The sequence below is a fragment of the Mobula hypostoma genome, chromosome 1, assembly GCF_963921235.1.
Source record: "Mobula hypostoma chromosome 1, sMobHyp1.1, whole genome shotgun sequence".
Lineage (NCBI taxonomy): Eukaryota > Metazoa > Chordata > Chondrichthyes > Myliobatiformes > Myliobatidae > Mobula > Mobula hypostoma.
Genome location: NC_086097.1, coordinates 252019663 through 252046018, shown reverse-complemented (window position 1 = coordinate 252046018; position 26356 = coordinate 252019663). Strand labels below are relative to the sequence as shown.

Genomic DNA, 26356 nt, shown 5'->3' with positions numbered 1-26356 from the left:
CGGACAAAGTCAGCATGGATTTGTGAAAGGAAAATCATGTCTGAAGAATCTCATAGAATTTTTTGAGGATGTAACTAGTAGAGTGGATAGGGGAGAACCAGTGGATGTGGTGTATTTGGATTTTCAAAAGGCTTCTGACAAGGTTCCACACAGGAGATTAGTGTGCAAACTTAAAGCACACGGTATTGGGGGTAAGGTATTGATGTGGATAGAGAATTGGTTAGCAGACAGGAAGCAAAGAGTGGGAATAAACGGGACCTTTTCAGAATGGCAGGTGGTGACTAGTGGGGTACCGCAAGGCTCAGTGCTGGGACCCCAGTTGTTTACAATATATATTAATGACTTGGATGAGGGAATTAAATGCAGCATCTCCAAGTTTGCGGATGACACGAAGCTGGGTGGCAGTGTTAGCTGTGAGGAGGATGCTAAGAGGATGCAGAGTGACTTGGATAGGTTGGGTGAGTGGGCAAACTCATGGCAGATGCAATTTAATGTGGGTAAATGTGAAGTTATCCACTTTGGTGGCAAAAATAGGAAAACAGATTATTATCTGAATGGTGGCCGATTAGGAAAAGGGGAGGTGCAACGAGAACTGGGTGTCATTATACACCAGTCATTGAAAGTGGGCATGCAGGTACAGCAGGCGGTGAAAAAGGCAAATGGTATGTTGGCATTTAGAGCGAGAGGATTCGAGTACAGGAGCAGGGAGGTACTACTGCAGTTGTACAAGGCCTTGGTGAGACCACACCTGGAGTATTGTGTGCAGTTTTGGTCCCCTAATCTGAGGAAAGACATCCTTGCCATAGAGGGAGTACAAAGAAGGTTCACCAGATTGATTCCTGGGATGGCAGGACTTTCATATGAAGAAAGACTGGATGAACTGGGCTTGTACTCATTGGAGTTTAGAAGATTGAGGGGGGATCTGATTGAAACGTATAAAATCCTAAAGGGATTGGACAGGCTAGATGCAGGAAGATTGTTCCCGATGTTGGGGAAGTCCAGAACGAGGGGTCACAGTTTGAGGATAAAGGGGAAGCCTCTTAGGACCGAGATTAGGAAAAACTTCTTCACACAGAGAGTGGTGAATCTGTGGAATTCTCTGCCACAGGAAACAGTTGAGGCCAGTTCATTGGCTATATTTAAGAGGGAGTTAGATATGGCCCTTGCGGCTACGGGGATCAGGGGGTATGGAGGGAAGGCTGGGGCAGGGTTCTGAGTTGGATGATCAGCCATGATCATAATAAATGGTGGTGCAGGCTCGAAGGGCCGAATGGCCTACTCCTGCACCTATTTTCTATATTTCTATGTTTCTATGTAATTCACTCACTTCTATGGGGAGGTTTAAAATTTTACAAACCAATGGCCCATCATAGTTTAAAGCAAAACAAACATGAATGAGAACAACAGGAATTCTGCAGATGCTGGAAATTCAAGCAACACACATCAAAGTTGCTGGTGAACGCAGCAGGCCAGGCAGCATCTGTAGGAAGAGGTGCAGTGGCCGTTTCAGGCCGAGACCCTTCGTCAGGACTAACTGAAGGAAGAGTGAATGAGTATTTTTTACTTACTTGTGTGTGGCAATTTAACATTGAACAACATTTGATCATTCTCTTCAGCACCTTTAACAAAAAATAAACGTGACAATAATTAGATAACGTACAGTTCATTAAACTTCCTGCCTTATTGGTTCCTTTTTCAATTCATTTTGTTTTACGTGAATGGTGGAAATCTGAAAAGCAGGAACACTGGAAATTCTCAGTGGTCAGGTAAAGCGTGTGGTGAGTTAACACTTAAGGCTGATTTTATTTATTTATTTAGAGATAAGACACGGCAACAAGCTGGACCAGGACAACATCCCATGTACCATTAACCTGCAGCTCTTGTCACTCAGGGACTTGGGCTATATTATTTTGTGACCGTGTGTTTTTCTTCTGTCGTAACTATGTGTGACTGTTGGTACTGTGTTTTGCACCTTGGCCCTGCAGTGACATTGTTTCTTTTGGCTGTGTTCATGTATGGTTGAAATACAAACCAGAGTTTGAACTTTTGCTCCACAGCCCCATGCTGGCCAATTACACCCACGTAACCCACTAACCCGCACGTCGTTAGAAATTGGAGCACCCAGAGGAAACTCACATAGTCATGGGGAAAAGGTACAAGCTCTTCAGAGACAGCAGTGGAATTTGAGCCCAGGTCACTGATGCTGTCAAGCATCACACTACCACTATACCACTGCGCTGCCTTAATCATCTTCTTTCGAGAACCTGAAATGCAGAACTTTTAAAGTCTGTCGAGTCTTCCCCCATATGATGAAGAGCAGTGAGTTAGTGGGTGAACTGGCCACTGTAAGTTATCCCTGGTGTCTCAGGGAGTCCGACAATGGCATTGAACCTGGCAACAATTGATGAGAACATGGGGAGAATAATCTGGGATCAGGAGGGTGCCTGTTGGTCAGCGTAGTGAGTGGGCTGAAGTGCCCATTTCCATGATGTATGGCTGGAGATGCATCAGTCTTCACTGTGGAAGACACTAGCAGTATGGTGGAAGTTCTAGGTGTCAGGGTTCATAAAGTATGTGAAATTACCGTAACCAGAGAGAAGGTTCTTGGAAAACTGAAAGGTCTGTAAATCACCTGGACCAGATGGTGTACAGCCCAGAGTTCTGAAAGAGATGGCTGAAGAGATCGAGGAGGTGTTAGTAATAATCTTTCAAGAATCACTAGATTCTGGAATGTTTCTGAAAGACTGGACTGCAAATGTCACTCCACTGTTCAAGAAGGGAGAAAGTAAGAAGAAAGGAAATTATAGGCCAGTTAGTCTGACCTCAGTGGTTGGGAAGATGTTGGAGTCGATTGTTAAGGATGTGGTTTCGGGGTTCTTGGAGGCAAATGATAAAATAGGCCATAGTCAACATGGTTTCCTCAAGGGAAAATCTTCCCTGACAAATCTGCTGGAATTCGTTGAAGAATAACTATAATAGGCAAAGGAAAACTGGTTGATGCTGTGCACTTGCATTTTCAGGTGGCTTTTGACAAGATGCCACACATGAGGCTGGCTACTTAACAAGTTATCAGCCCATGGTATTACAGGAAAGATTCTAGCATGGATAAAGCAGTGGCTGATTTTACATTGTATGTCAATGATTTGGATGACAGAATAGATGGCTTTGTTGCAACTTTATTCAAAAATATGAAGATAGGTGGAGGGGCAGGTAGTTTTGAGGAAGTAAAGAGGATGCAGAAAGACAAGACAGATTAGGAGAATGGGCAAAGAAGTGGCAGATGGAATACAGTGTTAGGAAGTGTATGGTCATGCACTTTGGTAAAAGAAATGAAAGGGTTGACTATTTTCTAAGTGTAGAGAAAATACTAAAATATGAGGTGCAAAGGGATTTGGGAGTCCTTGTGCACGATTTCCTAAATGTTAATTTGCAGGTTGAGTCTGTGATGAGGAAGGTAAATGTAATGTTAGCATTTCTTTCAAGAGGACTAGAATATAAAACCAAGGATGTAATGCTGAAACTTTATAAAACACTGGTGAGGCTTCACTTGGAATACTGTGAGCAGTTTTAGGCCCCTTATCTTAGAAAGGTTGTGTGGAAAGTGAAGACAGTTCAAAGGTGGTTCATTAAAACGATTCCAGGTTGAGTATTAGATGGCTCTGGGCCTGTATTCACTGGAATTCAGAAGAATTAGGGGTGACGTCATTGAATCCTATTATATGATGAAAAGATGTGGTAAGGATGTTTCCTATGGAGGGAGAATCGAAGACCAGAGGAGTGGCCTCAGAATAGAGGGTCGGCCTTTTAGAATGGAGATGAGAAGGAATTTTTTTTGCCAGAGTGGTGAATCTGTGGAATTCATTGCCAGAGGTAGCAGTGGAGGCCAAATCTGTATGTTTATTTAAGGCAGAGGTTGATAGATTTTTGATCGGTCAGGACATCAAATAATGGATAACGAAGTAGGTTTTCAAAGCTTGCAGAGAGATTTAGACCACTTAGAAGAGTGGGCTGAAAGATAGCAGATGGAGTTTAATGCTGATAAATGTGAGGTGCTACATTTTGGTAGGACTGATCAAAATAGGACATACATGGTAAATGGTAGGGCATTGAAGAATGCTGTAGAACAGAGAGATCTAGGAATAATGGTGCATAGTTCCCTGAAGGTGGAATCTCATGTGGATAGGGTAGTGAAGAAAGCTTTTGGTATGCTGGCCTTTATAAATCAGAGCACTGAGGGGTTGGGATGTAATGTTGAAATTGTACAAGGCATTGGTGATACCAAATTTGGAATATTGTGTACAGTTTTGGTCATTGAATTATAGGAAAGATGTCAACAAAATAGAGAGAGTACAGAGCAGATTTATGAGAATGTTACCTGGGTTTCATCACCTAAGTTACAGAGAAAGGTTGAACAAGTTGGGTCTTTATTCTTTGGAACGTAGAAGGTTGAGGGGGGACTTGATAGAGGTATTTAAAATTATGAGAGGGATAGATAGAGTTGACGTGGATAGGCTTTTTCCATTGAGAATGTGGGAGATTCAAACGAGAGGACATGAGTTGACAGTTAAGGGGCAAAAGTTTAGGGGTAACATGAGGGGGAACTTCTTTACTCAGAGAGTGGTAGCTGTGTGGAATGAGCTTCCAGCAGAAGTGGTTGAGGCAGGTTCAATGTTGTCATTTAAAGTTAAATTGGATAGATATATGGACAGGAAAGGAATGGAGGGTTATGGGCTGAGTGCAGGTTGGTGGGACTAGGTGAGAGTAAGAGTTCGGCACGGACTAGAAGGACTGAAATGACCTGTTTCCGTGCTGTAATTGTTATATGACATGAAGGGATATGGGGGGAAAGCTGGAGATTGGGGCTGAGAGGAAAATGGGTCAGCCATGTTGAAATGTTGGAGCAGACTTGATGAGCCATATGGCTTAATTGTGTTTCAATATCTTATCTTATTATGGAGAGGACCCAGAAAAGCAAAAGTGGTAGGTTTGAGCTATTACTGTCTGGTTTGGTGCAGCATCCTCTCACAATATATGAAAACTACACAGAACTGTCAGGTCAGTGGAAACGGTCATTGTCTGCAGTCTACCATCACTGCGGGGCCTGTATATGTCCAGGACAAAGAAGCGGGCAGGAAAAATCATTACAGACACTACCCACTCAAGCACTACAGGGCTATTAAAACTAAAACCATCCCATCTTAAAAGTTTCTTCCCCTGTCAGTTAATCGGATCAACCATTCCAGTTTGATCCTCGCCCAGCCCCTCTATCTATTACCCCTGGCACTGCACTGTAAACACTTTAAACCACTTCGTGTGAATACATGCTGGTATTTATGTACATTTTATTCCATACCCGTATTTTACTTTCTAATTTTACTTTCATATAATTCTTTATTCTGTATAATAGTTGAATGTTGTTTTTTGTTGCAGTCGCACCCTGACCAACGCAGCACAGCAAATTCCTAATATATATATATATAAACGTATACGGCAAATGAAGTCGATCCTTGACTGAAAGGGAGCATTGAAGGCAAAGGGGGTTGGCAGTAGGACAAGGGAAGGGGCAACAGTCATCTAAGACCGTAGAGTAGTGGTGAGCACAAGGCTATTACAGTTTGGGGTGTCGGATTTGGGAGTTCAATTCTGATGCCATCAGTAAGGAGTTTGTTCATTCTCCCGGCGACCGCGTGGGTTTCCTCCGAGCGCTCCAGTTTCCTCCCACAGTCCAAAGACGTATTGGTTGGTAGGTTAATTGGTCATTGTAAATTGTCCTGTGATTAGGCTTTGGTTAAATGGGTGGGTTGCTGGGTGTTGTGGCTCGCTGGGATGCAAGGGCCTGTCTGTGCTGTAGCTCTAAATATAACAAATGCCAACTATTAACTAAAGTTGCTCGTTAAAACAATGAAAAAGTGAAGGTGCAATAAACACAAAATGCTGGAGGAACTCAGCAGGAAAGGGAGGATCAGTGGAGACGAATAAACAGTTGACATTTCAGACCAAGACCCTTCATCCAGATTCAAAAAAACCAAAGGTTTTGTTCACGTTCAGAAGCTGTTGAACTTATTATCAGAAATACAAAGCTGTGAAAAGCTTCAGTGAAAGATGCAACACTGTTCCTCTGGATCATACTGAATTTGTTTTTTTTTTGTTTTTTTGAATTTATTTTGATTGTTTTTACAGATACAGCAGAGGACCAGGTTCTTGCAGTCCAATAAATCAGATCCGAATCAGAATCAATTTATGTGAACAATACCAGAACTGATTGTGGTTCGGTGCCAAGGATAAAACATGGGACAATACCATGACAACAACACAATAACTACCAACAGTTTACACGACAATGGTGCAACAGAAAGGAGCAATCAACAGTTAGCAGACCAGTCACATGTACAAACATCAATGATCAAACTTAAATAAATGTGAACATATGAACAGACTCAATAATTACCAACAGAACATGGAGAGGAGGAAAGACCATTTAACAAATGCTGTGCAGGGACAGTTAGGGTGAGTTTTGTTGAGAAACATAGAACACCTACAGCACAATACAGGCCCTTCGGCCCACAAAGCTGTGCCAAACATGTCCCTACCTTAGAACTACCTAGGCTTTACCCATAGCCCTCTCTTTTTCTAAGCTCCACATAGCCATCCAGGAGTCTCTTAAAAGACCCTGTTGTTTCCCCTCCACCACCACCGCCGGCAGCCCATTCCATGCACTTACTACTCTCTGTATAAAAAGCTTATCCATGACATCTCCTCTGTACCAACTTGCAAGCACCTTAAAACTATGCCCTCTCGTGCTAGCCATTTCAGCCCTGGGGAAAAGCCTCTGACTATCCACACGATCAATGCCTCTCATCATCTTATACACCTCTATCAAGTCACCTCTCATCCTCCGTCACTCCAAGGAGTAAAAGCCGAGTTCACTCAACCTCTCATAATGCATGCTCCCTAATCCAGGCAACATCCTTGTAAATCTCCTCTGCACCCTTTCTATGGTTTCCACGCCCTTCCTGTAGTGAGGCGACCAGAACTGAGCACAGTACTCCAAGTGGGGTCTGACCAGGGTCCTATATAGCTGCAACATTACCTCTCGGCTCTCAAACTTAATCCCACGGTTGATGAAGGCCAATGCACCGTATGCCTTCTTAGCCACAAAGTCAACCTTTGTAGCAGCTTTAAGCATCCTATGGACTCGGACCCCAAGATCCCTCTGATCCTCCACACTGCCAAGAGTCTTACCATTAAAGAAGCTACACCGCTACAGAAAACATAGATAAACCAAATATATCACACATATTACTGTTCATAAAGATCAATCTGTTCAAGATTTCCACCATTTTCTATAAGTGCCTCTTTAAAAAGTCACATAGTTCAGAGTAAATATACTTTATTTGGCGATACAGTACAGTAACAGCTCCTTCCGGCCCAATGAGCTGTCACCGCCCAATTACAAACATGTGACCAATTAACCTATTAGCCTTAACCGGTGTGCCTTTGGAATGTGGGAGGAAACTCACACGATGATGGGGAGAATGCAGAAACTCCTTTCAGACAGTGGTGGAACTGAACCCAGCTCGCTGCTGCTGTAATAGTGTTACGCCAACCACTACATGAGCATGCGGCCCCCGGGTGGGCGGGTCTGTTGTAACAGTGTAGATGATCAAGGACAGAGGATTAAAGTAACAACTGACCCGTAACTGTGGAACAAACATAACAAAATAGAAAACTCTACACGGGATAATACAAATAATAAACTCTAAATGGATAATATGAAGTGGTATAAGGTGATTGGAGGGAAGTATGGGGGAGGGGGGATGTCAGGGGCAGGTATTTTTTCTTTTACACAGAGACGTAATGGTGGGTGCCAGGAGTGGAGTTAGAGACGGAGAGATTAGGAATATTTAAGACCATAAAACATCAGAGCAGAATTAGACCGTTCAACCCATCGTGTCTGCTCCACCATTTCATCATGGCTGATGCATTTTCCCTCTCAAACCCATACTCCTGCCTTTATTTATTTACTGAGATACAGTGTGGAATAAGCCCTTCGAGCCACACTGCCCAGCAATCCCCACACTTAATCCTGGCCTAATCACCGGACAATTTACAATGAGCAATTAACCTGCCAACTGGTACGTCTTTGGACTGTGACAGGGAACCAGAGCACCTGGAGGAAACCCACTTCATGGGGAGAACATACAATCCCTTACCGGCAGTGGCGGGAATTGAAAGCGGGTCGCAGGTACTGTAAAATGTTGTGCTAACCATCAAGTTACCTTGCCACCCCCATAATCTTTGACGCCTTGACTAGTCAAGAACCTATCAACCTCTGCTTTAAATATACTCAGTGACTTAATCTTCACAGTCATCTGTGGTAACGAATTGCACAGACTCTCCAGCCTCTGGTGAAAGAAATCTCTCCTCCTCTCTGTTCAAAACTGATGTTCCTGGCACATGGATGAAAAATGAAGACTATGTAGGAGGGAAGAGTGAGAGTGACCTTGGATTAGATCAAACGGTCGGCACAACATTGTGGGCCGAAGGACCTATACAGTCATACGTTCTCTGCTCTTACCATGTCTGTGTATACGTCGGAAGGGACACATTTATTGAAGAAGTCTGAACAAATGGCACCAGCTTGAAGGTAGAAGTGTAGGGCTGCAGAAAACTGATTGGTTGCTAAAAAACCAGAAAGTAAAAAAAATCCTCTATTACATAGAGCAAAATATATTGCAACAAATTCTTTGACATTTATAACAATATAATCATAAAGACCATTAGTCAGAGGAGAAGAATTAGGCCATTCAGCCCATCGAGTCTACTCCTGCCCTCTTTCTGTAACCTTTCACACCCTGACTAATCAAGAACCTATCAACCTCAGCTTTACATACACCAAATGACCTGGCCTCCACTGCTCATATAAAGAACAATTTTATGGATGTTTATAATCTTAATATTGTGAGCAGTTGTGGGCCCTTATCTAAGAACAGCTGGAGTAGGAGAGTAGGAGAGGGTTTTGAGGAGAGTCTGGTAATAAGAGAGGGACTAGAGGAGGTTCATGAGAATGATCCTGGAAATGAAAGGATTAATGATATGAGGAGTGTTTGATAGCTCGCTGTAATTTAGAATGGGGGTGGGGAGGATGTTTCATTGAAACCTATTGAATACTAAAGGCCTGGATAGAGTGGATGTGGAGAGGATGTTTCCAGTAGTGGGGGAGTCTAGGACCAGAAGACCCAGCCTCACAATAGAAGGATATCATAGAAACATAGAAAATAGGTGCAGGAGTAGGCCATTCGGCCCTTCGAGCCTGCACCGCCATTTATTATGATCATGGCTGATCATCCAACTCAGAACCCCGCCCCAGCCTTCCCTCCATACCCCCTGACCCCTGTAGCCACAAGGGCCATATCTAACTCCCTCTTAAACATAGCCAATGAACTGGCCTCAACAGTTTGCTGTGGCAGAGAATTCCACAGATTCACCACTCTCTGTGTGAAGAAGTTTTTCCTAATCTCGGTTCTAAAAGGCTTCCCCTCTATCCTCAAACTGTGATCCCTTGTTCTGGATTTCCCCAACATCGGGAACAATCTTCCTGCATCTAGCCTGTCCAATCCCTTTAGGATCTTATACGTTTCAATCAGATCCCCCCTCAATCTTCTAAATTCCAACGAGTACAAGCCCAGTTCATCCAGTCTTTCTTCATATGAAAGTCCTGCCATCCCAGGAATCAATCTAGTGAACCTTCTTTGTACTCCCTCTATGGCAAAGATGTCTTTCCTCAGATTAGGGGACCAAAACTGCACACAATACTCCAGGTGTGGTCTCACCAAGGCCTTGTACAACTGCAGTAGTACCTCCCTGCTCCTGTACTCGAATCCTCTCGCTATAAATGCCAGCATACCATTCGCCTTTTTCACCGCCTGCTGTATCTGCATGCCCACTTTCAATGACTGGTGTATAATGACACCCAGGTCTCGTTGCACCTCCCCTTTTCCTAATCGGCCACCATTCAGAAAATAATCTGTTTTCCTATTTTTGCCACCAAAGTGGATAACTTCACATTTATCCACATTAAATTGCATCTGCCATGAGTTTGCCCACTCACCCAACCTATCCAAGTCACCCTGCATCCTCTTAGCATCCTCCTCACTGCTAACACTGCCGCCAAGCTTCGTGTCATCCGCAAACTTGGAGATGCTGCATTTAATTCCCTCATCCAAGTCATTAATATATATTGTAAACAACTGGGGTCCCAGCACTGAGCCTTGCGGTACCCCACTAGTCACCGCCTGCCATTCTGAAAAGGTCCCGTTTATTCCCACTCTTTGCTTCCTGTCTGCTAACCAATTCTCCACCCACACCAATACCTTACCCCCAATACCGTGTGCTTTAAGTTTGCACACTAATCTCCTATGTGGGACCTTGTCAAAAGCCTTTTGAAAATCCAAATATACCACATCCACTGGTTCTCCCCTATCCACTCTACTAGTTACATCCTCAAAAAATTCTATGAGATTCGTCAGACATGATTTTCCTTTCACAAATCCATGCTGACTTTGTCCGATCATTTCTCCGCTTTCCAAATGTGCTGTTATCACATCCTTGATAACTGATTCCAGCAGTTTCCCCACCACCGACGTTAGGCTAACCGGTCTATAATTCCCCGGTTTCTCTCTCCCTCCTTTTTTAAAAATTGGGGTTACATTAGCCACCCTCCAATCCTCAGGAACTAGTCCAGAATCTAACGAGTCTGCCATGTCCTTGCTCCCCATAATCAATTCACCTGTTTCTGTCTGCAGGGGACCTACATTTGTCTTTACCAGTCTTTTCCTTTTTACATATCTATAAAAGCTTTTACAGTCCGTTTTTATGTTCTCTGCCAGTTTTCTCTCATAATCTTTTTTCCCCTTCCTAATTAAGCCTTTGTCCTCCTCTGCTGAACTCTGAATTCCTCCCAGTCCTCAGGTGAGCCACTTTCTCTGGCTAATTTGTATGCTACTTCTTTGGAATTGATACTATCCCTAATTTCTCTTGTCAGCCACGGGTGCACTACCTTCCTTGATTTATTCTTTTGCCAAACTGGGATGAACAATTGTTGTAGTTCATCCATGCAACCTATAAATGCTTCCCATTGCATATCCACCGTCAATCCTTTAAGTATCATTTGCCAGTCTATCTTAGCTAATTCACGTCTCATACCTTCAAAGTTCCCCTTCTTTAAGTTCAGAACCTTTGTTTCTGAATTAACTATGTCACTCTCCATATTAATGAAGAATTCCACCATATTATGGTCACTCTTACCCAAGGGGCCTCTCACGACAAGATCGCTAATTAACCCTTCCTCATTGCTCAAAACCCAGTCCAGAATAGCCTGCTCTCTAGTTGGTTCCTCGACATGTTGGTTCAAAAAACCATCCCGCATACATTCCAAGAAATCCTCTTCCTCAGCACCTTTACCAATTTGGTTCACCCAGTCTACATGTAGATTGAAGTCACCCAATATAACTGCTGTTCCTTTATTGCACACATTTCTAATTTCCTGTTTAATACCATCTCTGACCTCACTACTACTGTTAGGTGGCCTGTACACAACTCCCACCAGTGTCTTCTGCCCCTTAGTGTTACGCAGCTCTACCCATATCGATTCCACATCTTCCCGGCTTATGTCCTTCCTTTCTATTGCGTTAATCTCTTCTTTAACCAGCAACGCCACCCCACCTCCCCTTCCTTCATGTCTATCCCTCCTGAATATTGAATATCCCTGAACGTTGAGCTCCCATCCCTGGTCACCCTGGAGCCACGTCTCTGTGATCCCAACTATATCATAATCATTAATAACAATCTGCACTTTCAATTCATCCACCTTATTACGAATGCTCCTTGCATTGACACATAAAGCCTTCAGGCGCTCTTTTACAACTCTCTTAGCCCTTGTACAATTATGTTGAAAAGTGGCCCTTTTTAATGCTTGCCCTGGATTTGTCGGCCTGCCACTTTTACTTTTCTCCTTTGTACTTTTTGCTTCTACGCTCACTTTACACCCCTCTGTCTCTCTGCACTGGTTCCCATCCCTCTGTTGTGAACTAACCTCCTCACACCTAGCCTCTTTAATTTGATTCCCACCCCCCAACCATTCTAGTTTAAAGTCACCTCAGTAGCCCCTAAACTAGAATGGTTGGGGGGTGGGAATCAAATTAAAGAGGCTAGGTGTGAGGAGGTTAGTTCACAACAGAGGGATGGGAACCAGTGCAGAGAGATAGAGGGGTGTAAAGTGAGCGTAGAAGCAAAAAGTACAAAGGAGAAAAGTAAAAGTGGCAGGCCGACAAATCCAGGGCAAGCATTAAAAAGGGCCACTTTTCATATTGCATCAGAACAGAGAAGAGAAAGAGTTTCTTTTGCCAGAGGGTGGTGAGTCTGTGAAATTCATTGCCACAGACAGCTATGGAGGCCAAGTCATTGAGTATATTTACAATGGAGGTTGATAGGTTTTTGATTAGCAAGAGTGTCAAAGGTTACAGGTAGAAAGAAGGAGAATGGGTTTCAGAGGGATGATAAATCAGCCACGATGGAATGGCAGACAATGGGCTGAATGGTCTCTTTCTGCTCCTATGCCTTATAATCTTAAACCTTCAAGTAATCTGTACATAATTCCCCTAAATTTGGCACCCTCAGGCCTGGGGATTGCTAATGGAACTTTTGTTAAACATAGGTTAATTGATCTTTGTACAGGTAACGCTGCTGCAATGTGCTCCAAATTGCATATTGTATATACCGCCATTGATGAATCAGGAAACATTATCTGTATTATGTGGGCTGGAATGATTTGAACACAATTTCACCTGCGAATTAAAGAACCACTTTATTACTTTGGAAATGGACAGGCAGGAGAGAAGTGGTACTAGACATAGAAACTGTTTGCATATGCCCTTGCCAGCATAGTCAGACTCCATTGAGCGTTGGTTTCACCTTGGGAAGCCATTAAACAGGCAATCAATTCAATTGGTATTTGTGCAAAGATAGTCATATAACATTGTAACATGCAGCCCTGAGTACATTTAGACCACAAGACCATAAGACAAAGGAGCACAATTAGACCATTTGGCCCCTCGAGTCTGCTCCACCATTTCATCATGGCTGATTCAATTTCCCTCTCAGTCCCAATCCCCATATCTCTACCTGCCCTGACCAATCAAGAAATTATCAACCTCTGCCTTAAATATACATGAAAACCCGGTCTCCACAGCTGCTTGTAGCAAAGAATTCCTCAGACTCACCACTCTATGCTCAAGAAATTCCTCCTCATCTCGGTTCTCAAAGGACACCCCTCTATTTGTGAAGCTGAGTCCTCTGGTGGTCTTAGACACTCCTACCATAGGAAACATCCCCTCTAGATCCACTCTATCTAGTCCTTTCACCATTCGATAGGTTTCAATGAGTTCACCATTTATTCTTCAGAATTCTAGTGAATACAGACCCAGAGCCACCAAACGCTTTTCATCTGACAAGGCATTCAAACCTGGAATAAATACCATTTCATTTCTTCTACTGAAGTGCATGTCCATACACTTCTTGACACTGTATGCCATCTGCCATTTCTTTGCCCATTCTCCTAATCTGTCTAAGTCCCTCTGTAGTCTCTCTACTTCCTCAAAACTACCTGCCCCTCCACCTATCTTCGTATTTTTGAATAAAATTGCAACAAAGCCATCAATTCCATCATCCAAATCATTGACATACAATGTAAAAAGAATTGGTCCCAACACAGACCCCTGTGGAACACGACTAGTCACTGGCAGCTAGTCAGAAAATGCTTCCTTTATTCCCACTCTTTGCCTCCTGACAATCAGTCACTGCTTTATCCATGCTAGGATCTTTCCTGTAATACTATGGGATCGTAGCTTGTTAAAGCAGCCTCACGTGTGCCACCTTGTCAAAGGCCTTCTGAAAATCCAAGTACACAACATCAACCGATTCTCCTTTGTCTATCTTGCTTATTAATCCTTCAAAGAATTCCAGCAGATTTGTCAGGTAAGATTTTCCCTTGAGGAAACCATGCTGACTATGGCCTATTTTATCATGAGCCTCCAAGTACCCTGAGACCTCATCCTTAATAATGAACTCCAAATCTTTCCCAACCACTGAGGTCAGACTAACTGGCCTATAGTTTCCTTTCTTCTGCCTCTGTCCCTTTTGAAGAGTGGAGTGACATTTACAATTTTCCAGTCTTCCAGAACCATTCCAGAATCTAACAATTCTTGAAAGATCATTACTAATGCCTCCAGAATCTCTTCGGCTCCCTCGTTCAGAACTCTGGGGTGTACACCATCTGCTCCAGGTGACTTATCTACCTTCAGATCTTTCAGTTTCCCATAAACCTTCTGTCTAGCTATGGTAACTTTACATACTTCATGACTCCTGAAACCTAGAGATTTCACCATACTGTTAGTGTCTTCCACAGTGAAGACTGATGCAAAATACTTATTTAATTTGTCCACTATTTTGTTGTCCCCATTACTACCTCTCCAGCATCGTTTTCCAGCAGTCCAATATCCACTCTAGCCTCTCTTTTACACTTATTGTATCTTAAAAAACTTTTGGTATTCTCTTTAATATTATTGGCTAGCTTATTTGCATTCCATCTTTACCTTCTTAGTGACTTATTTACTTACCTTCTGTTGTTTTTAAAAGCTTCCCAATCCTCTAACTTCCCACTAACTTCTGTGCCCTCTCTTTGGCTTTTATGGAAGCACTGACTTCTCTTGTTAGCCATGATTGTGTCATCTTTCCTTTAGAATACATCTTCCTCTTTGGGATGTACCCTATATATCCTGTGCCTTCTGAATTGCTTCCAGAAATTCCAGCCGTTGGTGCTCTGTTGTCAATCCTGCCAGTGTTCTTCTGCAATCAGTTCTGGCCAACTCCTCGCTCCTGTCTCCGTAATTCCCTTTACTCCACTGTAATACTGATGTATCTGACTTCAGCTTCTCTTTCTCAAATGTCAGGGAGAATTTGATCATATCATGGTCACTTGCCCCGAAGGGTTCTTTCACCTTAAGCTGAACTTTCGACGCTCCGAGCTGTGAGTGTCACACTAACCACTATGCCACTGTGGTGCCCCAGCTTTGTTATGGTGAGTATGAAACTTGAGCCCTAACTCATTTTTCTGATTAACACAATTATTTTTATCACATGATATCTTTTAAATAACAAGGATCTTATGAATGCAACCATGGTGTTACAGGAAAACCACCAGTAAACGCCAACTCATGAAAATCTAGCACTCTGCAATTCTTGTTCTCAATATTATAGTTACTACCCCTCAATCATCAGGCTCTTGAACAAAAAGGGACTACACTCATTTAAGGACTTTGTTATATTGTTATTTCATGCTGGTTATTTATTGCTATTTATATATATCCGCAGAAACTGAATCTCAGGGTTGTATGTGGTGACATGTATGTACTCTTTTACTTACAATCCTTCAGGGTCAGGAGAGTTCATCTCAGGGCTAACAATCAATTGGTCAACCAAATTTGTTATGGAAACCACAACGAAGAATCCTTCTACACCTGAGTGCGACGGTATTCCTCAGTCTCCACCTGGACTTGCGTGACTGACAGTAGTGTAAACCGAGGAAGCTACTGACACCACCAGAGATGGAGGACTTTTATTGCTGCCCTGAACAGCAGTGGTGTAACTGGCAGTAAGTTAGTGGTAAGTTGTGCAAGTGCACAGGAAAAACAGTCTTTTCTATGTACTCACTCAATTCGCTTACTTACTGTACGTTATGTCACTGCTGTTTAGGGCAGGTGACTTATATGGAGATACATTTTCTTGCAGGCATACACAGTACAACAAAGAAACATAATAAAATCAATGAAAAACTACACGCTAGGATTGACAAACAACCAATGTGCAAAACTAGACAATCTGTGCAAATTCAAAAAAATAGTAAATACATTCTGTACAAAAGTCTCAGGCACACATACATATATATAGCTTTTGCATTGTACTGTAAATAATACTGAGAACACAAGTACATGAAAGTGAGTCCATAGCTACTTAAATGTGTAATTAAAAGAATCATAGCTTCCACAGCGAAGACCTATTGCAGGAAGTGTGATTAAGATAGGCAGACCACAAAAATGAGTAGGGATTGAGAGTGAAATTTTCAAGATTGAAGATTGTTTAAGTCACAAGTGTAAAGGAGAATGAAATAATTGTTACTCCAGATTCGATACAGCACAAAAACACCACAGTAAGATAAAGAACACAATAAAAAAAACCCATAATAAATCTAAGTGCATAAGATAGCTTATATATATATATATAGACTGATAGTATGTCAGTAAAGTGAAGCTGGGCACAGGAGTGTCTGTACATAAGGTGACTGACAGGAAATGATAAAGCTGTGGTGGTTGGGGGTGGAGGAAGGTTTCCAACAGAACTCACAACAGCAGTGCTAACAGTTGAGCCATACTAATTTTGATAACGTCAGCCCTGAATACTAATCACAGTAAGATAGTCCTATGCAATGGATAAATCTCTACCAAAGGAGGCACAAGACGCTCCGTCCCTCTGCTAACCTGCAGGTCACCCTTGGGCAAGGTGTAGCATCTGCTCACCACTTCCCACCCCTCCCCCTGATCAGGGTCATGTGAAGCCATCGATTAGGCGAATATCACAAGTCCTGGTTATGGGACCACCGACACCAGGCAGATAATCTCCAAAGTGTATTGATAATGGCTGAGGTCACCTGTCTTGTAAAGGCACTGCCCAGAAGAAGACAATGGCAAACCACTTTTGTGGAAAAATCTGTCAAGAACAATCATAGTCATGGAAAGATCATGATCACCCACATCATATGACACGGCACATAACAAACGAACAAAAGAACACTCCCAAAATCAACAAATACATTGATGGTAATTTAAAAGACGTTATAGTTACCGAAGTAAATATCTGCCTGGGTAGCTAACCAACAGTGGTTATTGGCGTTGATGTTTAATGAATAACTGACCATCTCCCTCATCGTGACAGCAACTGCTTCAACGTCCACCGACTGCAAGCTTAGAAATCAAATGCAAAGCAAACGTTTGTGAGACAAGCTATTCAATTAATGGACTGTAAAAGCTTTTATAGATATGTAAAAAGGAAAAGACTGATAAAGACAAATGTAGGTCCCCTGCAGACAGAAACAGGTGAATTGATTATGGGGAGCAAGGACATGGCAGACCAATTGAATAATTACTTTGGTTCTGTCTTCACTAAGGAGGACATAAATAATCTTCCAGAAATAGTAAGGGACAGAGGGTCCAGTGAGATGGAGGAACTGAGTGAAATACATGTTAGTAGGGAAGTGGTGTTAGGTAAATTGAAGGGATTGAAGGCAGATAAATCCCTAGGGCCAGATGGTCTGCATCCTAGAGTGCTTAAGGAGGTAGCCCAAGAAATAGTGGATGCATTAGTGATAATTTTTCAAAACTCGTTAGATTCTGGACTAGTTCCTGAGGATTGGAGGGTGGCTAATGTAACCCCACTTTTTAAAAAAGGAGGGAGAGAGAAACCGGGGAATTATAGGCCGGTTAGCCTAACGTCGGTGGTGGGGAAACTGCTGGAGTCAGTTATCAAGGATGTGATAACAGCACATTTGGAAAGCGGTGAAATGATCGGACAAAGTCAGCATGGATTTGTGAAAGGAAAATCATGTCTGACGAATCTCATAGAATTTTTTGAGGATGTAACTAGTAGAGTGGATAGGGGAGAACCAGTGGATGTGGTATATTTGGATTTTCAAAAGGCTTTTGACAAGGTCCCACACAGGAGATTAGTGTGCAAACTTAAAGCACACGGCATTGGGGGTAAGGTATTGGTGTGGGTGGAGAATTGGTTAGCAGACAGGAAACAAAGAGTGGGAATAAACGGGACCTTTTCAGAATGGCAGGCGGTGACTAGTGGGGTACCGCAAGGCTCAGTGCTGGGACCCCAGTTGTTTACAATATATATTAATGACTTGGATGAGGGAATTAAATGCAGCATCTCCAAGTTAGCGGATGGCACGAAGCTGGGTGGCAGTGTTAGCAGTGAGGAGGATGCTAAGAGGATGCAGGGTGACTTGGATAGGTTGGGTGAGTGGGCAAGCTCATGGCAGATGCAATTTAATGTGGATAAATGTGAAGTTATCCACTTTGGTGGCAAAAATAGGAAAACAGATTATTATCTGAATGGTGGCCGATTAGGAAAGGGGGAGGTGCAACGAGACCTGGGTGTCATTATACACCAGTCATTGAAAGTGGGCATGCAGGTACAGCAGGCGGTGAAAAAGGCGAACGGTATGCTGGCATTTATAGCGAGAGGATTCGAGTACAGGAGCAGGGAGGTACTACTGCAGTTGTACAAGGCCTTGGTGAGACCACACCTGGAGTATTGTGTGCAGTTTTGGTCCCCTAATCTGAGGAAAGACATCTTTGCCATAGAGGGAGTACAAAGAAGGTTCACCAGATTGATTCCTGGGATGGCAGGTCTTTCATATGAAGAAAGACTGGATGAACTGGGCTTGTACTCATTGGAATTTAGAAGATTGAGGGGGGATCTGATTGAAACGTATAAGATCCTAAAGGGATTGGACAGGCTAGATGCGGGAAGATTGTTCCCGATGTTGGGGAGGTCCAGAACGAGGGGTCACAGTTTGAGGATAGAGGGGAAGCCTTTTAGGACCGAGATTAGGAAAAACTTCTTCACACAGAGAGTGGTGAATCTGTGGAATTCTCTGCCACAGCAAACTGTTGAGGCCAGTTCATTGGCTATGTTTAAGAGGGAGTTAGATATGGCCCTTGTGGCTACAGGGGTCAGGGGGTATGGAGGGAAGGCTGGGGCGGGGTTCTGAGTTGGATGATCAGCCATGATCATAATAAATGGCGGTGCAGGCTCGAAGGGCCGAATGGCCTACTCCTGCACCTATTTTCTATGTTTCTATGAAATTAAATCAGTAGACAAGTGTACACAACCCACGCAAACACGTATCAGAGTCACCTGAATGACTGTAATGGCCATTGTACTTACTTCGGGACGGACGTTGGCCAAATAGACATGTACTCGGCAGTGACGTCATTTACAATGTCATCCTGTCACAGGAAAAATCATATCAACGTATGATAACAGGTAATATTAATTCACTATACAAGTGTAATATTTGTTTAAATGTCCTCACTGCCCTCCAGTGTTCAACCAGTGAAATGACAAGCTGGATTGTGTGTGTGTCTGCGTACGTTGTCTGTAGACTGTTGAGAACTGCTTGTTCTTGTCTGTAATACCCATATACCATCAATATACAGAATATGTCGCTAAGGGACTTCGGCCATATATATATTTGTATGACTATATTTTACCGCTATCTTATATGTACTACATGTACCTTGTGCTGTGTGTGACTGTTGGTACTGTGTTTTGCGCCTTAACACCCAGAGTAATGTTGTTTCATTTCGCTGTATTTTTCATTAGGTAATTAAATTTGAACTTGATTTAAAAATATTAAGCAATACAAACCCGAACAATATTGTGTAACTTCACAAAGAGGGAGATTAATATTGTAAGCACCAATGGATCCTGAAAAAAACAATGATATAATTCATTAAGTTCGATCTGTTCAAGATTTTTGGTCATTTTATATTAGCAAGCATCTTTACAAAACAGTCATATTCACTCAGGGAACACTTTATTAGGCACTGGAGCGGAACCTGGTGCAGTCCACCCACTTCAAGGCTCAATGAGCTGTGCGTTTAGAGATGCTCTTCTGCACACCACTGTTGTAATGTGTGGTCATTTGAGTTACTGTCACCTTGAACCAGTCTGGCCATTCTCCTCTGACCTCTCTCATTAACAAGGCATTTTCCCACACAGAACTGCTGCTCACTGAATGTTTTTTGTTTCTTGCACCGTTCTCTGTAAACTCTGGAGACTGCTGTGTGTGAAAATCCCAGGAGATCAGCAGTTTCTGAGACACTCAAACCACCCCATCTGGCACCAACAATCATTTCATCCAGAAGAAGGCCATCTGTAGAAAAATTTGCCAAAAACAATCATGGTCAATCATGATCACCTACATAGAAACATAGAAAACCTACAGCACAATACAGGCCCTTCGGCCCACAAAGTTGTGCCGAACATGTCCCTACCTTAGAAATTACTAGGGTTACCCATAGCCCTCTATTTTTCTAAGCTCCATGCACCTATCCAAAAGTCTCTTAAAAGACCCTATCGTATCCACCTCCACCACCATTGCCAGCAGCCCATTTCACGCACTCACCACTCTCTGCGTAAAAAACTTACCCCTGACATCGCCTCTGTACCTACCCCCCAGCATCTTAAACCTGTGTCCTCTTGTGGCAACCATTTCAGCCCTGGGAAAAAGCCTCTGACTATCCACACAATCAATGCCTCTCATCATCTTATACACCTCTATCAGGTCACCTCTCATTCTCCATCGCTCCATGGAGAAAAGGACCAGTTCACTCAACCTGTTTTCATAAGGCATGCTCCCCAATCCAGGCAACATCCTTGTAAATCTCCTCTGCACCCTTTCTATGGCTTCCACATCCTTCCTGTAGTAAGGTGACCAGAACTGAGCACAGTACTCCAAGTGGGGTCTGACTAGGGTCCTATATAGCTGCAACATTACCTTTCGGTTCCTAAATTTAATTCCACAATTAATGAAGGCCAATACACCGTATGCCTTCTTAACCACAGAGTCAACATGTGCAGCTGCTTTGAGCATCCTATGGACTCAGACCCCAAGATCCCTCTGATCCTCCACACTGCCAAGAGTCTTACCATTAATACTATATTCTGCCATCATATTTGACCTACCAAAATGAACACTTCACACTTATCTGGGTTGAACTCCATCTGCCACTTCTCAGCCCAGTTTTGCATCCTATCAATGTCCCGCTGTAACCTCTGACAGCCCTCCATCGTAGACATGACCTGCCCTTGACAAAGCCATGCTGACTGTTCCTAATCATATTATACCTCTCCAAATGTTCATAAATCCTACCTCTTAGGATCTTCTCCATCAATTTACCAACCAGTGAAGTAAGACTCAATGGTCTATAATCTCCTGGGCTATCTCTGCTCCTTTTCTTGAATAATCTACTCCTTTTCTTGAAATGGCACAGCACATAATAATGATGATAATGACAGGAAAATGGAGGGCTGCATAGGGTTAGATTGATCTTAGAGTGGGTTAAAAGGTCAGCACAATTTCACGGAGCAAAGGGCCTGTACTGTGCTGAAATGCTCTATATTCTATATGCATGCTCCTCTGGGCAGCTCAGAATGTGGTCCACAGGGATAGAATAACTAACTGAAATATCTGGATGGTTAGGGAAACATTATTACAGCTCAGGCATCAGAGTTCAGAATTCATTTCTGATGCTTTTTGTAAGGAGTTTGCACATCCCCCTCTGTGATGGCATAGGTCTCCTCCCACAGTTCGTAGGTTAATAGGTCATTGTATATTGTCCTGTTATTAGGCTAGAATTAAAGAGGTGGGTCGCTGGACGGTGCGGCTCGTTGGCCCAGAAGGGCCTCTTTCACACTGAATCAAATCAACAAACAGTTCTGTGCTCAGTTCTGGTCACCTCACTACAGGAAGGATATGGATGCTATAGAGAGAGTGCAGATGAGATTCAAAAGGATGTTGCCTGGATTGGGGAGCATGCCTTATGAGAATAGGTTTAGTGAACTTGGCCTTTTCTCCTTGGAGCGACCGAGGATGAGAGGTGACCTGACAGAGATGTATAAGACGATGAGGGGCATTGATTGTGAGGTTTTTACCCGGCACTAACATGAGGGGGCATAGTTTTAAGGTGCTTGGTAGTAGATACAAGGGGGATGTCAGAGGTAAGCTTTTGATACAGAGAGTGGTGGGTGTGTGGAATACACTGCCAGAGACGGTGGTAGAGGTGGATACAATAGGGTTTTATGACGGCCACTTAGATAGGTACATGGAGCTTAGAAAAACAGAGGGCTATGCAGTAGGGAAATTCTAGGCAGTTTCTAGAATGGGTTACATGGTCAGCACAGCATTGTGGACCGAACAGCCAGTAATGTGCTGTAGATTTCTATGACACTGATTCGATAATCATCACCTCCCTCTTCCAAATAATGGTGTCTGACCTCAACCAGTCCACAGTTTAAAGGGCAATTTGTCTCCTTGCAGCAGGAAGGCAACGAGGCAAAACAAAACTGCAGATACTGTAAACATAACACACAAACAGAAAATGCTGTCCACATTCCACAGGTCAGGGGAAAGAGAAACCAAATTAACATTTCAATTCTGATGAAGAGTTAACGCTGTCTGTCTTTCTACAGATTCAGCCAGACCTGCTCTTTCATGTTTTATTCTTTGTTTTATAGATAATATTTTAAAAAAATTGAGCCAGGTCAGGTTCCTATTAAAGTAATTGAGCACTGGTCCCAGGGTGGACAGGACATGTACATGGAATCTAGCACAGTACAGGCTCTTTGGCCCACGATGTTGCGCCAACCTTTTTACCTTCTCTAGGATCAATTTAACCCTTCCCACCTACATAGCCCACCATTTGTCTATTATCCACGTGCCTATTTAAGTGTTTCTTAAATGTCCCTAATGTATCTGCCTCTGTGACCACTGGTCCTGGCAGGGTGTTCTACACACCCAACACTCCATGTAAAAAAACCTTCAAATACCGGTCATATCCTCCCTACACTTCCCACTAATCACCTTCAAATTACGCCTCTTGGTATTAGCCACTTCTGCCCCGGGAAACTGTCACTGGCTGTCCACTCTATCTATGCCTCTTATCAACTTGTACACCTCTAACAAGTCACCTCTCCTCTTCCTCCGCTCCAAAAAGAAAAGCCCCAGCTCACTCATCCTGTCCTTATAACACCTGGTCTCTAATGCAGGCAGCCCTCTACACCCTCTCTAAAGCTTCCACATCCTTCCAATAATGAGGTGACCAGACTGAACACAATAAAAAGAGAGGAGGAGGGTCGGGCACGAAGCTAGCAACCTATTGTTTAAAAACCCAGAGCTAAAGTGCCAACAGAAGCCCTAAAGACCTCACCCTCGGGAGAGGAAGGATCTTTAATGGGCTACAGCTTGAATGACTGGCCAAGGACAGAGGGCTCTGGTGGATTGCTGTTGGCAGCCTTGGCCCCAGTGTGGGTGACGAGCTTACCAAGAAGAATAGGAAGGGTCAGGTTGATCTTAGAGTAGATTAATAGAGTAGCACTGCATCGTGAGCTGAGGGGCCTGTACTAGCTGCACTATCCTATGTTCTAATTTAAGCTCATGGCTCTTAAACTCAATCCCCCATTTTATTAATCATTCTACTCGTCACTTTATCTAGTTCCATACCTCTGCAATTCTCTCCCAAAATTCCCTGTCCCACTCTTCTCTGCAGTGCCTCTCAAACACTTTGAGCAAGCCTTTTATCACCAATCCAAAACTTTACGCATGTAAAGTTTTGATTGATAACACTTATGTGAAGTACCTTGCAACATTTTGTATCGTTAAAGATGTTACATAAATACAAATTCTTGAACCCTATTGCAAGACCAATTGTAATTGCAGCACCAACCTACCTGCCATCAAGGACATATATACAGAAAGGCGCAGAATTGAAACATTAAGGCAAATGTGGAAGTTTGGAGTTCGCTTGGGTGCTTCAGTGCTCTGCATTCTCCAAGGATTCCGGGAGACAGAGGCAGTGTGCGCAAACCTCACGGTGGGCAGGCTGCGAGACTGGGTGCAAGCCGATGTTTCACTCCATTTCGCCAATTAAAGCTTCCATTGTGTGCTGATTAAAGTGACCAGGGAAACTGAGGCATCAAGGGAAGGGTGGAGAGTGAGCCTTTAGATCTGAAGAGGGGAGAGCCTGCTGCTGTGTCAGAATGTTGCCCAGGTTTTCTGTGTTTTGGATGTGGACTTGGACTAGAGACTTCCTTCAGTCTTATAGTTTTCTTGTAGTTTGTGTTTTTTGCCCTATTTTCCTCATTTTTTTGTGTGGGGGAGGGGGAGGTATTTGTGGGGTTGATGTACCTGTTCTGTTTTTGTTCTTTTTTTTTGTGGGGAGGAGGGATTTGGGGGGGGGGGTTGATGATTGAGCTGCCTTTCATTTCTTTCTTGGTCTCACGGCTACCTGGAGAAGAATTTCAGAGTTGTGTATTTTGATAATAGTGGATCTTTGAACCTTGAAAAGGGCCAGTAACATCATGAAAGATGCACTCCAGCGTGTGGTGAAAACTGCCCAACGGATTATTGGCACCCAATTGCCCACCATTGAGAACATCTACCATAAACGCTGCCTGGGCAGGGCGAAAAGCATTATCAAGGATGTATCTCATCCTAACCATGGACTTTTTACTCTCCTCCCATCCGGTAGGCGCTACAGGAGTCTCAGTTCCCACACCAGCAGGCACAAGAAGAGCTTCTTCCCTGAGGCTGTGACACTGCTGAACCTCTCATCACAGCGCTAAGCAGAATTGCATCCGTATTGTAATGTCTCAGTACTTTTATATTTGTGTGCTGTAGCACTTTTTAAATTCGCAGTTATTTTGTAAATAACACTATTTCTTTGCATTTCTGGTCAGATGCTAAATGCATTTCATTGGCTTTGTATCTGTACTCAGCACAATTACAATAAAGTTGAATCTAATCTAATCTAATCATGGACTGTCTGTCCCACTCCCATCAGGGAGGAGGCTATGTAGCATCCACACCAGGAACACCAGACTCAAAAACAGTTACTTTCCACAAGCAGTGAGGCTGATCAACACCTCCACCCACTAACCCACCCCTCCACACCCCCAACCACCACTACTTTATCATTTCCTGTCGGGTCAGTCGCCTTAGTAGAGCTATTCCTGTGCCTAGCTTCACTTTATGGACGTACAATCAAGCTATGTATATAGGCTATCTTATGGCATATTTACTGTTTTTTTATTATTGTGTTCTGTGTCTTAGTGTTGTTTTGTGCTGCATCAGATCTGGAGTAACAATTACTTTGTTCTCCTTTACACTTGTGTACAGGAAATGCCATTAAACAATCTTGAATAATTCTTATTAAATTTCAAACCAACCCTGCTAATGATTCCATTTAGCTTAACACAGAAAAGGAAACAAGGTCAAGTAACAAGATGCTTACACTCAATCTCTTAATGAAAGTTACCAGCTCGCTCCTATATCCGGGAGAAACAAAACCCATGTTAGATGTTATAGTTCCAAAAACATGAAATTGTTTCATTTATAAATAATAAGATTGTAAGCTATTCAGAGAATCTTTACCAGCTGTTAGTCTTCATTACTTGACAAGGGTTGTTAGCACACAGCATAATTAGCACACAAAATGAATGTTGGCCTAAACTTAATTAGCAAATTTTATTGATTTCCAATTGCTAATCTGTGCAGAGTGAGAAATCAGCTGCAAGTTTGAAAAACGAGAGCAGAATAATCAGAGAGGGAGCCGTGTGCGAAAGGACACACACAAAAAGCTTGAGGAACTCAGCAGGTCAGGCAGCACTGAAGGAGAGGAATAAACAGGCAACATTTTGGGCTCAGATCCTTCATTAGGACTAGCTGGGAAGGGGGAAGCAGCCAGAATAAGAAGGTGGGGGAGGGGAAGGAGTACAAACTGGAAGGTGATAGGTGAAGCTAGGAGAGGGGGACTACAGTAAAAAGTTGGGAGGTGATTTGTGGAAGAGGTAAAGGGTTGGAGTAGAATGAATCTGATAGGAGAGGAGAGTGGACCATGGAATAAAGGAAAGCAGGAGGGACACCAGAGGAAGGTGATAGACAAAGGACCAGTGGGGGGTGGTGGGGGAAGATTACTGGAAGTTAGCGAAAGTGATGTTTATGCCATCAGGCTGGAGACTACTGAGGCAGAATACACGGTGTTCAAAGATTCAAAGCACATTTATTATCAAAGAATGGGTAAATTATACACAGTGAAATTTGTCTATTTATATATAGGTAGCCACAGAGTGAAAAATTAGAATAACCCAATTTTTTAAAAAGACCAAAAACCACGATAGAGATAGAGAGAGAGAAAGAAAGAAAGAAAGAAAGAAAGATCTTTCAGGTTGGCCTTGCTACTCTAACCAGAATGTGGCCTCATTGTGGCAGTGGACTGAGATGTCAGGATAGAAATTGGCAGTGGAATTAAAATGGTTGTCCATCAGGAAATCCTGCCTGTTGTAGATGGAGCAAAGATGCTCAATAAATGGGGAGCAGTGAGGGAGGGTCTCACTGAACTCCTGTCAAAGAGAAGATTTAAACTTCTTCAGGGTAGGATTTCACAGTGGAGCA

The 26356-nt window shown here is 43.0% G+C and overlaps 1 protein-coding gene across 4 annotated transcripts in view; it reads right to left on the bottom strand.

The window, feature by feature from the left end:
• The window catches only part of ints8 (integrator complex subunit 8), a 154497-nt gene that overhangs the window by 61123 nt on the left and 67018 nt on the right, over positions 1-26356 (bottom strand). For 2 of the 4 annotated variants that reach the window (XM_063067227.1, XM_063067212.1), the window contains exons 19-24: positions 25197-25230; positions 19552-19611; positions 19069-19130; positions 16957-17075; positions 8579-8682; positions 1569-1619 (exon numbers count right to left, since the gene is read on the bottom strand). In XM_063067227.1, coding sequence (XP_062923297.1) covers positions 1569-1619; positions 8579-8682; positions 16957-17075; positions 19069-19130; positions 19552-19611; positions 25197-25230 — 430 coding nt within the window. The remainder of the gene's footprint in view (positions 1-1568; positions 1620-8578; positions 8683-16956; positions 17076-19068; positions 19131-19551; positions 19612-25196; positions 25231-26356) is intronic. The other 2 variants (XM_063067235.1, XM_063067219.1) reach the window with 1 other exon arrangement.